General features: G+C 45.7%; 1 protein-coding gene across 1 annotated transcript in view; it reads left to right on the top strand.

The window, feature by feature from the left end:
• LOC107112407 (septin-5-like) overlaps positions 1 to 15,928 on the top strand; it is an 80,244-nt gene that overhangs the window by 18,223 nt on the left and 46,093 nt on the right. The window contains exon 5 of the mRNA XM_015413536.1: positions 4,900 to 4,998. Within this exon, the coding sequence (XP_015269022.1) occupies positions 4,900 to 4,998 (99 nt within the window). The remainder of the gene's footprint in view (positions 1 to 4,899; positions 4,999 to 15,928) is intronic.

Genomic DNA, 15,928 nt, shown 5'->3' with positions numbered 1-15,928 from the left:
CTCCTGGGCTCCTAGGCCTTGCTTGGGAGGACAGCATGAAGGACCTAATCCTTTCAGTGTGGGGTCTGGACAAGATGACCTTCTGGGGAGCCTGTGTTCATTCACCAGGGGTGCTGCTTCAGCTACCAAAAGATTCTTGGACTGACCATGCCAAGCAAGGGCATCTCTCTCCTCTGTCACATCTCCCAAGTCCGCATGCATTAACAATGCAAAACTGTGGTCACTTTGCCCCTCCCCCCACCCCAGTGCTTGCCTCCTGTCATATCTTGATCCTGGGTTTTCCTTGGTATTCCAGAGAGGATGCATGCTTGGGTACTGTTGCTGCAGGGCACAGAAAAATGCATACAGTCTCTTGGAAGGTCTCAGAGGCTAATCCTCAGTAATCCTGAGATTCACTGGACACAGTACAGATTTAGACATCCACACACCGCCCCCCCCCCCCCAAGGAAATCTTCCCTGCTCCTCATCTGGGATTTCTACGGGTGGGAGACACACAAGTTCGAAGGCCATCTCTCGCCTGCCTTTCCAATCTCTCTGTTTCACCTCTTGCACTGGCCTTTCCTGTTTCCCTTGCAGTTCAAGGGAGATGAGTCTGCAAAACATCTCAAGCTAGTCAGCAAGCTTTGTAAGACCCCAGTCTATTTGCAGGTCATGATAATTTGCTAGACTTGAGATGCCAGGTGGCCAGAATTTTGTAAAACAGACTATGGCAGCTCAGTTATAGGGACACTTCTTTTCTGGCTCTGAAGTTGCTCCTTTAATTATTGGCTTTCCCAGCAAGACATATACCTACCAACTACTTAGTTTAGGATGCACAGAGAGAGTAAAATGCAAAAAACTTCAATCTCCTAGTAGAATACTCTGACCTGGTTAGCCCTGGCTAACCCAATCTTGTCAGAGATTGGCTGCTAAGTGAGAGAGAGAGAAGATTTTATTGTATTTAGCCATAGGCCATTACAAACCACAGACAGAGAAGAGCACAATAAAACACAAAAATTGTATAAAATAAGATACAGTCCAACATTATAAATCCATAAAACCGAGGTTATGAACAGTTAAAACCGAGGTTATGAACAATTAAAACCGAGGTTATGAACAGTTAATTAATTCACAACATACCCACTAAAATCAGTATTAGCTAGGAGCAGCGTTGGCCCGTATTTTCCTTGCAGCCAAGGCAAATAAAGCCATTCTATGGGATACATCAGCATTGGCATCGGCTAGCAAAAATATAATCTTCTCTGAGACTGAATAAAAGCTTAAAACTGATAAAATACCAGATAAAAATTTTGACCTAGGCTGGGAGTACAATGAGCAATTAAAAATGTAATGGGAGAGATCCTCAACAGCAGAAGAGCCACAAATACATAAACGCTGTGCCTTGGGTGTTCTGTTGTAACGGCCGACCAACACGGCCGTAGGCATTGATTCAAAGCGCAAAGATGTAAAAGCTGCTCTAAGGTTATGATTATCTATATTAACCAGATAAGGTGATCTAAAATGATCATTCTTAAATGATTTAAACCAGGTAGCAGACTGTGTTTTTAAAATGAAGTGTCTATCTAGCAGAGCATCATGCTTAAATACCCATTCTCTGAGATCTAAGTTATTTGTTGAGGAGCTAAGGAGGTCGTCAGGAATGGAATATCTTAGTAGTAGGTTATTGAGGAAGCAAGAACGATCTAAGTCTTTAGATAGCATTGAATTAAAGGCCAGTTGGCTGAACGAATCAGTGCTAGCAGCTCTGATTTTCTTCCAAGATTTTAGAATCGCAAGATACACCCTCGCCCTTAGAGAAGGCAGACCAGTTTCTGCTCTCATCAGGGCAACTGGTGTTCCCTTAGGAAGAGCCAGGATGCGCCTTAAAAACTGATTTTGGATTGTTTCAATACTAGTGAGTATATCCTCTTTCCATCCCCAAACCTCGGCACCATACAAGAGGTGGGGAATGACCTTACTTTTAAATAATTTTATAACAGGATCAATAAGAAAACCTCCCTTGGTATAATAGAACTTCAAAATGGATCCCACAATCCTCGTCGCAGATGCTTTTACTATGGCTATATGAGCGTTCCAGTTCAGATTCTCTCTAAATGTAATCCCTAAATACTTAAAGGTACTACTCTGATTTATTGAATTGCCAAGAATGCTCCAGGAGGAAATTTGAGCTCTTTTTCTAAAGACCATCACTTTGGTTTTATCAAAGTTAATGTTAAGGGTCTCTTCCTTACAGTACATTCCCAATTGCTGCAATAATCTTCTCATCCCGATTTTTGTAAGTGATATTAGGGCCATATCATCCGCATAAAGTAAAATTGAAATTTTATGCTTCCCAAGGGTAGGTGGGAAGAATTGCGGACCTGATAGCCTGTCAACAATTTTGTTTATATACAAGTTAAACAATAAAGGGGCCAGCACACACCCCTGTTTCACTCCTTTATGGATTGGAATTTTGTTAGTTAGAGACCCCGATGTTCCCACTCTAATCTGGGCACTAATATCTGTGTGTAGTTCACGTAATAAGAATAACAACCGCTTATCAATATTCAGATCTGCCAATTTTTGCCAAAGGCTATTCCTATCGATGGAATCAAACGCCGCAGCCAAGTCTACAAATGTTACGTATAAAGACTTAGTGGGACCATTTAAGCTTGCATAAGCCAGCTGGTGAAGAGTAAGGCAGTGATCAATTGTAGAAAGACCTTTCCTAAACCCTGCTTGATGGGGGTGGATGATGTGATTCTCAAAGACCCAGGCATCCAACTTGAACAACAGGTATTTACTATAAACCTTAGCTGCTATATCTATCAGGCTTATTGGTCTGTAGTTCCGTGGGTCTGTTTTGTCCCCTTTCTTGTGAATGGGGACAATAATACTTAACTTCCAACCAGGAGGGATTAAACCAGTGCCATTAATTTGTGTGAAAACCGTAGCTAGCACGGATGACCACCATGTGGGAAAAGCTTTGTAAAAGTCTGACGGAATCAGGTCTTCCCCAGGTGACTTCCCTGAAGCCAATGAGTTAATTATACCTAAGTGGGATTGGTCCTGGTTGGTACTTGGATGGGAGACCACCAAGGAAGACCAGGATTGCTATAGCGTTAGAAGGCAATGGCAAACCACCTCTGTTAATCTCTGGACTTGGAAACCCCATGAGGGGTTGCCACTATCTGGCTGCAACTTGATACCTTTATTATTTATTTTTTGTTCCGTTTCAATTCCGTTGTCCCCCCCCCCCCAATCATGGGGCTCAGAGTGGATTACAACATAAATAGACAAACATAAACAATTTAAGAATTAAAACTAAACATGCACATCAGAACACACACACACACACATGAACAGAGCATTGTAGGATTCCTGGGTCCATATAAAAATGGTCCATTTATAATTCATGCTGGCAGTGCCTACAGCCGGTAATCCCACCCCCTTTATACACCATTGTTTCTGAGCTGTTACAGCTCAGTGGCTCAGGGTTTTATCCATGCCTTAGGAAGTCTGTGATTTAAATTTTGCCTCTGCCACTACACACTCTAACCACTGAGAGCCAGCCCCCTACTTATCTGCAATAATACTAGCTTGCCTTCCAGGCCTGTTGTAAGAAGGACTAAGAGATAATGCCTGTGAAATATATGAACACATGAAACTGCCTTATACTGAATCAGACGTTTGGTCCATCAAAATCAGGATTGTCTGCTTGGACTGGCAGCGGCTCTCCAGGGTCTCACGCAGAAGTCTTTCATATCACCTATTGCCAGACCTCTTTAACTGGAGATTGAACCTGGGACCTAATCTGCATGCCAAGCAGATGCTTTACCACTTTGCCACAGCCACCCCCCAACAAATATGTGTAAGAACTATGCAAGTGCTAAGGATTATTAGTAAACAATAGCAGCACTGCACCCACCAACCTGATGCACTGCTAAAAACGAATGGTTGTGTGTATCTAGCCCTGAGTTCAGATTTAAGGGCAGTCTTTTGCATATACCTAGGACAGCATTTGCCTCCTTCCACACTATTCATCATACTTCTGAAACCAGGAACTGGTTTAAAGGAAGCACCACACTCTGTACATGCCTAGAGGCACCCAGTTGTGGAGATTTCTGAATCTGGGGGACTGTGCAGAGGCCAAAGGCTCTTCCTCCTTCCTTACAAATTGGGAGCCACCTCAGCGGATGCATTCTGCATAAGCTCAGAGGTACTGTTTGCTGATGATTAGTGAAGTTGGTTCCTAAGAACATAAGAGAAGCCAATGCTGGATCAGGCCAATGGCCCATCCAGTCCAACACTCTGTCACACGGTGGCCAAAAATACCAGGTGCCATCAGGAGGTCCATCAGTGGGGCCAGGACACTAGAAGCCCTCCCACTGTTGCCCCCCCAAGCACCGAGAATACAGTGAATCACTTGCTCCAGAGGGAGAGTTCCTATCTATACCTCGTGGCTAATAGCCACTGATGGACCTCTGCTCCATCAGTGGCTATTCCTGGTTTATATTCTACACTCTGAACATGGCCAGAGGTGCTCTCTGTTCTATATATACTGTGCATGCCCCGAGGCACTAACTGCTTATTTCTGAACCTCAGCTTGGCTCAGAGGATACAGTATGCGCTTTGCACATGCCCAAGAACACTTTCAGTTACAGAAATGTAAAGCCACGGGCCCACTCAGAAGTCTGCACTTCTGCACTCTGCACATGCCCGGGGGAGGGGGCACTGGGCGTAGATGTCCCAAGCGGGAGACGCTCCGCACTTTGCACATGCCCCACTGGGCCAGGCGCGCTACCGACGCTGCTCTCCGTCCCGGGCTGCGGGGCCGGCTGCTCCCCCGCCCGCCCTGCCTTCCGCCCGCCCTGCCTTCCGCCGATCACATGAGCGCCCTACCCGCCTGTCTGTCCGCAGCCTCGGTCGGCTGTCCTATTCCGGCGGCGCCGGAGGAACCTCGCCGGCGACGCGGCGGAGGAAGCCGCGGCCAGGAGCTCCGCCAAACGCTGGGCGAGGGTAAGGGGATGGGCAGGAACCGGAGTGACTCCGGAGCCGCCGGGATCGGCCTGGTGCGCTCCGCGGGAGGGAGACGCGCGCCCTTCGAAGGACGGGCGGAGTACTTGGGAGGGCGACGGGGTTCTGTGGCGCCGCTTCCCCGCTGCCTCGACGCGGCTACGATGCCGTCGCCGAGCCTCCCGCCTGCACCACCTGGTACTCCAGCCCCCGAGGCGGCCAGGCCCTTGCCCGGGTTGGCCCGCAGAGGCCGCGCTGGGGCAGGAGGGAGAGGGTGCAACGCATCGCCCTGAGAAACCGGCTTCGACCCAGCAACGCCGGCGCTGGCAGAGGGCAAAAATCGTCATTGCAATGGCAAGAGACCCGGAGCATGTGCAGAATGCCTTTCTTGTCATGGTCGTGCCAATGCAGTCTGCGTAAAGGGAGCCAGAGAGGCTTCTAAGCCAGAAACTTATTTCTGTGTGTGTGTGTGTGGGGGGGGTGCTGCTGCTGTAAGTCAGCTGGAAGCAGCAAAACAATCTAATTTATGTCAGACATGCTCAAAATTACTTCATTTAAATTGAATTAGATTCTGTGCCAGGTGCTTGAGAAGGATCTGGGGTGACCCTGGCCTGGTATTTCATTCATGACTGAGTGCTTACATCTCTGGGAACTATCAGATGAAGCCATGTTCTGCTGGTCGGGAACATAAAACCACAGCCTCATTAGCATCAGTAACAATCCAGAGATGGGCTGTGTGCTGAAGCTGCAGTCTGATGCACCTTTTAACTGAGCCGAAGTCTCTGTGAGTCCTACCCTGGATGGTCAAGGCAAGCCTGATCTCGTTAGATCTTGGAAACTGAGCAGGGTTAGCGCTCCTTAGCACATGGATGGGAGACCAGACCGCCAAGGAAGCCCAGGGCCGCTGTGCGGAGGCAGGCAATGGCGAACCACCTCTGAATGTTTCCTGCCTTGACAACTCTATAGGGTCACTGTCAGCTCCAAGGCTCCCTCTAAGCTGTGGAGTCCTATGAGCAAAAATTCTACTTGGTGAGCTCCTGGCATTAAAGTTGTGAGCGAGTGATTTGGCTGCTGCATGAATTAGTTTGCTCTGAAGCCCTCCTTCCTGAGCTAAGACAAAAATCTGTGAGCCGGAGGCTAAAAAACTGTGAGCTAGCTCACACTAACTCAGCTTAGAGGGAACACTGGCTGTGACTTGACAGCACTTTCCTTCACCATCACCAAGTCTCTTTGAACCCCGTGTGGCTGACATCTGAGTAAGCGTGCACCAGACGGAGCACAGAGAATGCAACCCTGTGCGGAATTACTTCGGCCTAAACCCATTCATGTCAATCGGCTAAGACTGGAGAAAAACTCTGCACAGGATTGCACTGGGAGCGTCCTCCAAACAGCAGCAGAACTGACAATCTAGAAATGGAAATAACGTCCTGCTGCAAAACCTGAGTTCAGTTAGAGGGAGGACAGGGCAGAGAGGAATGTAATCTCACTATTGCGTGTTTATGCTTCCTTTGGTTTGAGGAGTTTAGAGTGGCACACATGGCTCTCCTTTCCCCCATTATCTCTCTCGGTGTGTCCCAACCTGTGGGTCCCGACCTAAAACTGGGTCATGAAGCCTATGAATCCCAGGTTTTAGCAGTTTTGTTGCTTTGTGCATGCTCTTTTTTTTAAAGTGGGTCACCATACCAAGCGACTATGGACATGGATGTCACCATACCAAAATGTTGGGAACCATTGATCTACCTCACAGGGCTATTGTGATGATAGCACGAGGAAGGGAGAGCCAGGCATACTGCCCTGAGCTCCTGCAAACTGCTACACGCCTGCTTCTTTTAGAAAGGCGTTGTGAGGAGGCCAGAGAGAGTGGACGTGAAGCGCTTTGAACACTCCAGAAGCACTATAAACATGCTAAGCGTTATTATTATGGTTTGTTTAAAGGTCAGCTGTGCTGGCTGTCTCCTGGGCCCTGTGCAAAGAGCTTCTCCTTCTCTCATATACCTGCAGGCAGAGGGGCAAGCCCCCCCATATATCTATCCTTCTGGTGGTGGAAAGTGCCATCAAGTAGGGTTTTCAAGGAAAGAGACGTTCAGAGGTGGTTTGCCATTACCTGCCTTTGCATAATGACCCTGGACTTCCTTGGTGGTCTCCCATCCAAATACTAACCAGGACTGACCCTGCTTAGCTTCTGAGATCTCAGTCTAGATCTCACATTTTTGTCTTGCCCTTTTTCCAAGGACCTTAGAGTGGCACTTGTGGTTCTCCTGTCTTCCATTTTCACCTCACAACAACCTTGTAAGGTAGAGCAGGCTGAGAATGACTAGCCCAAACTCCCGTGCCTACCAATGGTGAGGATTTGAACTTGGGTTTCTATAGGCTGACACTAAACATCTGGCTATGCTGCATGGACTGGGGGTGGCCAGTTGTTGGGTGTTACAAGTCAAAACACTTCAGTACCTTACAGGGTTAATGATGTTTATTAAGTCTTGGGCACCAATCCTAGACTACCTGAAGTCGCAAGCTGTGATTCCTGCTACGGCCGATAATTTGGACCTGATAAATCTCTGATTAGCCTCATGTTAGGTCTACAGTCTGTTCTGTAGAGTGTAGTTATAGTAATTTATTGAGTTAGACCGTTGTTTTATAAAGTAGTTTATATGAACCTTTTTTTAATTATGGGGGGGTGAGGGGAACCCGGGGGATTGTTGAAGTTATTTTTAATGTAAATTTTTCATATTTTTAAATAAAATAAAGAAAAAAAATGATGTTTATTAAGTCACATGTTCGTTTGTAACCAATCTGTTTAGACAACAGAATGCCCGGGAACTTTGGAGCTAATTTGCTAGTCTGATTGGAAACCAAGGTGTCAAGTATTTAGCATATTGGCTTCTCCTCCCGTTCTTTGTTCTGACTAGAGAAGGAGACGCCATTCGTCGCTTCCCGTTTTACCTTCTAGCTGTAAGGATGTAGACATATTAGCTCTTTGTTATTTTATATCCTGTGTACCTTTTTCCCATGTTAGGTTTATAGGAAACGTTTATATTTTTAATACACACCATGGACTCAGTCTCTTAATACTCTCCTGACTTACTCAAAAAGAATCCCAACACCAGTGCAGGCAGACAGACCTTCCCCCTGTGCCTGGATTTGTAGGGGGGGAGGTTTACCATCCAAACAGTGTGAATTTTCCAAGTGTTGTCTTTTAGGCACTCTTCCAGTGATGCAGGTGATCCATACTAGTCCTTTTGGCAGCCTAGTGCATAAGCCACTCCCTGTGTTCTGTTGCCAGCCCTCCTTGGAATTTTTTTTTGGGGGAGGGTATCTTTGAAATTACCCTGACCTGCATGACACAGGCTAGCCCGATCTCACCAGATCTCGGAAACTAACTGGGGTTGGCCCTGGCTAGTATTTGGGTGTGAGACCTCCAAGGAATACCAGAGTCATGATGCAGAGCCAGGCAACGGCAAACCACCTCTGAATGTCTTTTGCCTTGAAAATCCTACGGGGTCATAAAAGTCAGCTGTGACTTGACAGCTATACACACATATACATATATGTATATATATGTGTGTGTAGAGAGAGAGAGAGAAATCAGGCAGTCTGATAGGCCAGGAATCTCAGGATCTCTTCTCCTGGTTGGAACTTGGATGAAGCAGATCTTTGGAAGCACTGGAGAGTTCTGCTGCCTCTGTGGACAGCGCTTCAGTCACTTTCCCCTGCAAAATATCTTCCTTTTTTTCTTTGCATGAAATCAAATGTATGTTTTTAACCAGCTGCTTCTTCCCTCCCCAGCAAGATTTGCAAACCACTCCGATAGACAGAAGCCACTGCCGGATAGTCACATTTTTCTAATTCTCCCTATAACGGGTTAGGCATTCCAAGGGAAAGGCTAGAATGTTGAACTTCTGAGCACAGGTGATGAGCTAGGCTTAACTGAAATTTTCTTGCAAAAATAGCGATCCCCCCCCCAAAAAAAAACCCCTACAATGTTGTTGCTATTGCTCTTTATGGGAAACCCACCTTCCCCAGCAACATGCAACAATTGTCAACTTCATCATTAATATTATTTATTGCCTTGAAGATATACTAGCAAGGTTTAACATGTCTTAAAAGAAACCTTCCAAGGTGAATTGAGAGAATGAAAATTGACAATTTTGCAATTGGACATTTCAGACTAAAATAATTATAATGCCATCATACTTTTTTTAAAAAAGCATATTGCTGGGGAAATGAATCTATGGGTTAAAAAAAACCCTCTGCACGAATGGGCTGTGCTAAGTCCTATTTTGTGCCCACGACCTCATGGACAATCCACTTGTGGCAAGCTGGCCATGAATGCCCCATTCCTCTCTCAGCAAAATTTGGTTTTAGGCATGCATTGGAAAGGATTGAGATTGACTAGAGAAGGCATCTTTGGTGTTGGAAAGTGCTGTCAAGTCACCGTTGACCTGCAGAGACCCCACAGGGTTTTCAAGGCGCGAGACGTACAGAGGTGGTTTGCCACTGCCTTTCTCTGCATAGCAACCCAGGACTGACTCTTCTTAGCTTCTGAGATCTGATGAGATTGTGCTAGCCAGGGCCATCTAGGTTAGGGCAGGACATCCTTAGTCCCTTTCATTGTTTCCCAAACTTCTGATAGCTGATGCATCTTTTTTTGGGGGGGGGGAATTATATCTGCAGAGCTTTACCGTGAGGATGCTTAAGAATGACCCACCTTCTGAGTCTATCAACCGTGTTTCTGTATAAGTCCTCATTCTGCTAAAGAGAGCATGTCCTGCTGAATCTCTGCATTGCCAACCATTTCTGAGGGGATGACAGAGTTATTCACCTCCAGCAGAGGTTGGTTGGCAAGAGGCAAGACCAAAGTGACAACAACTGGTGCAGAGATGCAGCAGTTAGCCTCAGGCGGGAACTTTGAGCTGTATTTTTATGAATAGAATTTTATGAAAAGTCCCTTGTGGACCACAGTTTGGGAATTATTACTTCAGTGGCTGTTGGTTGTGTTGTTCAGTCGCACAGTCGAGTCCGACTCTTCGCGACCCCATGGACCAGCTCCCGCCAGGCCCTCCTGTCTTCCGCCGTCCTCTGAAGTTTGCTCAATTTCATGTTCGTTGCATCTATGACACTGTCTAACCATCTCATCCTTTGCCATCCCCGTCTTCTTTGACCTTCAGTCTTTCCCAGCATCAGGGTCTTCTCCAGTGAGTGCTCCCTTCTTATTGGGTGGCCAAAGTATTTGAGCTTCAGTTTCATTACCTGGCCTTCCAGGGAACAGTCAGGGTTGATTTCTTTTAGGATTGACTGATTTGATCTTCTTGCAGTCCAAGGGACTCTCAAGAGTCTTCTCCAGCACCATAGTTCAAAAGAATCTATTCTTCGGCGCTCGGCCTTCCTTATAGTCCAACTCTCGCAGCCATACATGACTACTGAGAATACCATTGCTTTGACCATGCGGACTTTTGTTGGCAGGGTGATGTCTCTACTTTTTATCATGCTGTTTAGGTTCGCCATCGCTTTCCTCCCAAGGAGCAGGCGTCTTTTAATTGGTTGTGCCCTGCTCTTTAAGTGGCAGTGGCCAACAAGGAGAGGCATGGTTTCTGGGTAGCATCTCTGAAAGGTCTGCCATTTCTATGTAATTCATAGGCTTTATATCCCTGGTGCAATGCAAGCAGATCAGAGCTGGAAAAAGGAATCTTTTTCTGTCTGAAGTTGCTTTACTGTGGATTGTATGAACTGGGAGGATTCAAACGCTGAAAGGTGACAACTGATCCAGACTTAGATGTATGATATATGTTAAGGATTGTGAAGTCAAAGCTGGCATTTGGCTAGTTTTCATTAATGCTGATTAGAAGCATGATTGGGGAACATAGGATATGTCGCAAGACACAGCAAGAGAGGCTGCTTGTAGAGAAACTACTGCTTAGTGATGGCAGAGATTTTTGTGGGCTTCATTAGATGCAGACAGTATGTCCTCCCTTGACAGAGATACGGGACATGCAAAATAGTGGGTTTAAAAGTCAATGAAATGCAAGAGATAGCATCTAAGCAAAGCTCAAACGTATGCTCAGAGTGGCAGTTTCACATCGGCGCTAATTGGCGGTAACCAATCTCACTAGACTTGCTGAGCTAATTCATAATAACACCTGCAGTGTGTGACTGGAATCCATTGTATTTAGCAAGGCTTAATGAGAGAGTTAAAAGCTTCCTGATGAGTTCTAACTGGGTGGAGAGTTTACATGGAGTCCCCCTTTGAAGTTTGTTTGTTGAATAATGATGACTTTCAGGTTGGCAGCAGAGGCAACATAATATAGCAGCCGGGCTTTAGATTGGGAAGATGGATTGCAATCAGTGTTCCCTCTAAACTGTGTTAGTGTGAGCTAGCTCACAGTTTTTTAGCCTCCGGCTCACACATTTTTGTCTAGGCTCAGGAGGGATGGCTCCAGAGCAAACTGATTTATGCAGTAGCCAAATCACTTGCTCACAACTTTAATGCCAGTAGCTCACAGAGAAGAGTTTTTGCTCACAAGACTGCACAGCCTAGAGGGAGCATTCATTGCGATAAGTCCAGAAGGGAGGAGGATCCAGAACTGGGGAGCAGTCCTTCCTGGCTCAAGCAGTGCATGAGGATATTATTTAAATGGCATGCTGTTGGTGGATCTTGGAGATGATGGTGGGACATAATTGGGGGGGATGGCTGTCTCTAAAGCAAGCAGGGACCAAGATGTTTAAGGCTTCTTTTTCGCCTTGAAGTGTCTGCATCTGGAAGACTGTAGAAAGTCTAGTAGACCCATCACAAGATACAGAGATGGCTGCTACCTTTGACGGCTTTAAAGAACAATCAGACAGATCTATGAAGGACTGGCCAAAGTCCATGATGGCTAAATGGAACCTCCATGTTCAGAGGCAGTGTACCTCTGAATACTGGTTGCTTGGCAACAACAGGGGAAGGCTGTGGCATCTGTGCCCTGCTTGTGGACCTTCCAGATGGGGAAGGACTGCTTGGCCTGGGTGAGGAACAGGAGATTCGACCAATGGACCTTTAGTCTGATGAAGTAAGGTTTTTCTTATGTTTTTCTGAAATCAGGGCAGATGCTGGCTATTTGAGACCATCACACGGCTGGGAGGGGACCATGCGTTCTCCAAAGGCCAGATGCTGATTGGTTCCCCTTACTTCTTGACACACTTCTTTCCCAGCAACAGGAAGTACCATGCATGAGCCAGCTTGCTTTAGTTCCAGTCCCTTATGCAGCTGGATTACACATCTGGGCACCACATGTGGATGTCCAGCACTCTCCATGGCTCTGGAAACATACCCGCCTATAGCCATTGTGAGGGTTTGATGCTCAGAGCGTCTTCGTTCCTTTGACACCAGAGTCTGCACTTCTGGCCAAATTACAAATATCTGACAGCTTTTGGATATGTGTAATTTATTCAGTTTTCTCCCAAAGTGTGTATGTGCAAAACTCGAGATCTAAACTGCCTAGCAGTTAAGGCTTCAAGCATGAATTTGATGATTGGTTAGATTAATCATCCATAGCAGTAACTGATTAATCAGTGTGTGTGTGGGGGGGTCAGTTATAAACCCTGTGTGAAAATATTAATTGGTGAAATTGATGATTAAGCAGGTTTCATTTTTTGAGATTCTCGGCTTCTTTTCATTACATTTTAACTTGTATGCCCTCCAGGGCCACAAGATGTTGCGCTGGCCGCTCACTTAGATGTGTGTTTGTTAAGTGCCGTCGAGTCCCTTTCAACTGATGGTGACCCTATGAATTTACTTTGTCAACACATCCTGTTGTAACAGCCATTCTTATGTCTTGCAAACTGAGGGCCCTGGCTTCCTTGATCGAATCAATCCATCTCATGTTGGGTCTTCCTCTTTTCCGGCTGCCTTCAACTTTTCCTAGCATTATTGTCTTTTCCAGTGACTTGTCTTCTCATAATGTGACCAAAGTTGGTTGATAATGGGACCAAGGAATAGAAAATCTTGAACAATTTCAGTTTCTTCATTGTCAACCTTAAAGTTGTGTAATTCCCCAGTAGTCATTACTTTTGTCTTCTTGGTATTCAGCTGTAATTCTGCTCTGACACTTTCTACTCTAACATTCAGCAGGGAGTTGTTTCAAGTCTTCATTATTTTCTGCTAGTAATGTGGTGTTATCTGCATATCACAACGTTCCTCCCACCAGTTTTCCCTCCACCTTCAATCTAATCTAGCTTTCCTTATGATCTGCATATAGATTGAAGAGATACAGTGATAAAATGCATACACATCTGACGCTTTGGCCAGTAGGAAACCATTCTGTTTCTTCATATTCTGTCCTAACAGCAGCCTGTTGTCCGGAGTACAGGTTGTGCATCAAAACATTTATTTTAAAACCAACCATAGCTTTTCATGATCCACACAGTGAAAAGCTTTGCTGTCATCTGTGAAACACAAGTTGATTTTCTTCTGAAATGTTAGGGGATACTGACTCAGATGTTTGTGGAGTCAGAGTCTACTGCCATAAAGAGAGCTTCAAAGTCCTTTGAAGACCTGATGCTGGGACAAACAATAGGGGATGGGCATCACTTTCATGCCTGACTTATGGGCTTCCCAAAGGATGTTGGGCTGGATGGACGGTGGACCCACCTTGGTCTGATCTGGCCGGAACACTTTTGTGTAGAAGAGAACCATGACGTCACCAATGACAATCCTGAAATGCAGCCTCTATTCTCAGAGGCATCAGATCCTATCTCTCCTTATATAATAGTGGGTGCCAAAGTTCTAATTCTAAAATGCACTCCCTTAGTGTATGGCTGATGGCACTGCTCCTCAGCATATATCGCCACCAATCAGAAGGCAAAGCCCGGGTCCTGCCCACACCACAACTGCTGCGACAACCTGGTTTTTTGCATATGGAAGCTGATTGGACTTCACTCCATTCCACACCTCAAACTCCCCCCCCGCAAGGCAGTTGGAATGTCAGTTGCATATGGAACCTGCTGTATTCTGGTGGTGTGCAGGTCCCAGGTTCATGTTTTAAAAGCAGACTAACACTGTTTGCCCAAAGCCAGAGCACTCTCCCAGAGCCTCTTTCTAGATCTCGTTGTATTTATTCCCACAACGGGCCTTATTTCTAGTGGACTAATAATGGAGGAGGACTGTTGCCTTCGTAGAATCTTGGAGTGGGATGGCATCCATAATGGTACCCATAAAGGGTAATCTAGTCCCGCAAGTCCATGCAGGAAATCCAAACTAGACCATTCCTGACATATGGTCCTCCCTGAGTATTGTCTTTTCGTGGTTAAACATGCTCAGTTCTTTCAACCTTTCCTCCTAAGACTTGTTTTCCAGACTTCTGCCCATTTCAGTTACCCTGTTCAGAACCTGTTCCAGTTTGTCCACATTGTTCTTACAGTGCAACTCTCAGAACTGAACATAGTACTCCATATGAGGTCTGACTAACTCAGAGTAAAGTGGAACTAGTACCAGTCATGACTTAGATACTTTGCTTCTGTTAATGAAGTCTAAAATAACATTGGCCTTTTTAAAAAGTGGCATCCTCTGTGGGCTCATGTTTGACTTGGGATCGACTGCAGCCCCCAAATCCTTTTCACAGGTACTGCTGCCAAGCCAGGTGTCACCCATCCCATACTTATGTATTTGATCATTTTTGTCCAAATGCATAATTTGGCATTGATCACTGCTGAGCTTCATTTTCTTTGTTTCAGCCAATCTTTCCAGTATACCAAGGTCATTTGGAATTTCATTTCCGTCTTCTAAAGTGTTAGGTGTCCCTCCACCTTTTATGCCATCTGTAAATTTGATAAGGATTGCCTCTACCCCGTCATCCAGATGACCTCCACCCTTTAATCCAAGTCACTGAGAAAAGTGTCAAAGAGTACAAGGCCAAGGACTGAATTTTGCCACTTCAAGCTGTTAAAGTGCCACTTCTTAAGTTAGCTCCCACTTTTCTTTCTTGTTGGTATTGTATACAGCTGTCCTTTTATTAACTCCTTTTTTTGGGCAGGTCCCATCTGTAATAAATCCCCTCCTTGGATTCTTTTATCTGATTTATCAGCTAGCATTTTTTGGTGCCTGTTAAATCCACTTTCCTGAAGCTCAAGGTACTTGTCGATTTACCTTCCCCATGAGTTTTCCATGACCAAGAATCTCAGCATTAGGAGGTCAATTTCCAGCTCCTGCCAACCTAGCAGTTCGAAAGCAAGAAATTGCAAGTAGATAAATAGGTACCACTTCAGTGAACAGCGTTCCGTGCGCCTTGGTGTTTAGTCATGCCGGCCACATGACCACGGAAACGTCTTCAGACAGCGCTGGCTCTTCGGCTTTGAAACGGAGATGAGCACCACAACCCTAGAGTCGGATTCGACTGGCTTTCGAGCAAGGGAACCTTTACCGTTACCCTTTTCCCCTCCAAAGTTCCCACCACTTTGACCTCATCAGCCAAGTCTTCCCTGTTGGCTAGGATCAAAGGCAAAGCGTGTCAGTTCCCCTCTTCCTTCCTCTATGTTCTGAAAACAGAAGTTGTCAGAAATGCAAGTCTGGAATTTATTTTAATTCCATACTTAGTGGGAGTTTACTTCACTGGGTTACAAGGAGATAATTATGCTTAGGTTTGCACTGATGGTTGGATACAGATTAAATTTTCTGTTAACAGAAGGGGTGGGGTGATTTCCACCAATCCATTCCTGCTGCAGACCCTGGATTTGGCTCATATACTCTTCCTGAGGGTCCCCTCTCCCCCAGGAGCAGCACTTTGGGGAGGTCAGTAGGCTGCAATGTGTGTGTATGGGGGGGTACATTCTGTTCCACTGACAAAAGTGTCTTGGTTAAGTGGAAGAGTTAATCTGGATTCAACCCGGAGTCTTCCAACAACTATCAGAGATTTGAAGTCTCTCATGATTACTGATTGTCACTTCTTTGAAATATCTGTAC

This window comes from Gekko japonicus, unplaced genomic scaffold (genome assembly GCF_001447785.1).
Source record: "Gekko japonicus isolate JY-2015 unplaced genomic scaffold, Gekko_japonicus_V1.1 scaffold250, whole genome shotgun sequence".
Taxonomy (NCBI): Eukaryota; Metazoa; Chordata; class Lepidosauria; order Squamata; family Gekkonidae; genus Gekko; species Gekko japonicus.
Note: the sequence above shows the minus strand (reverse complement) of the source record. Positions and strands in the feature narration are given on the sequence as shown.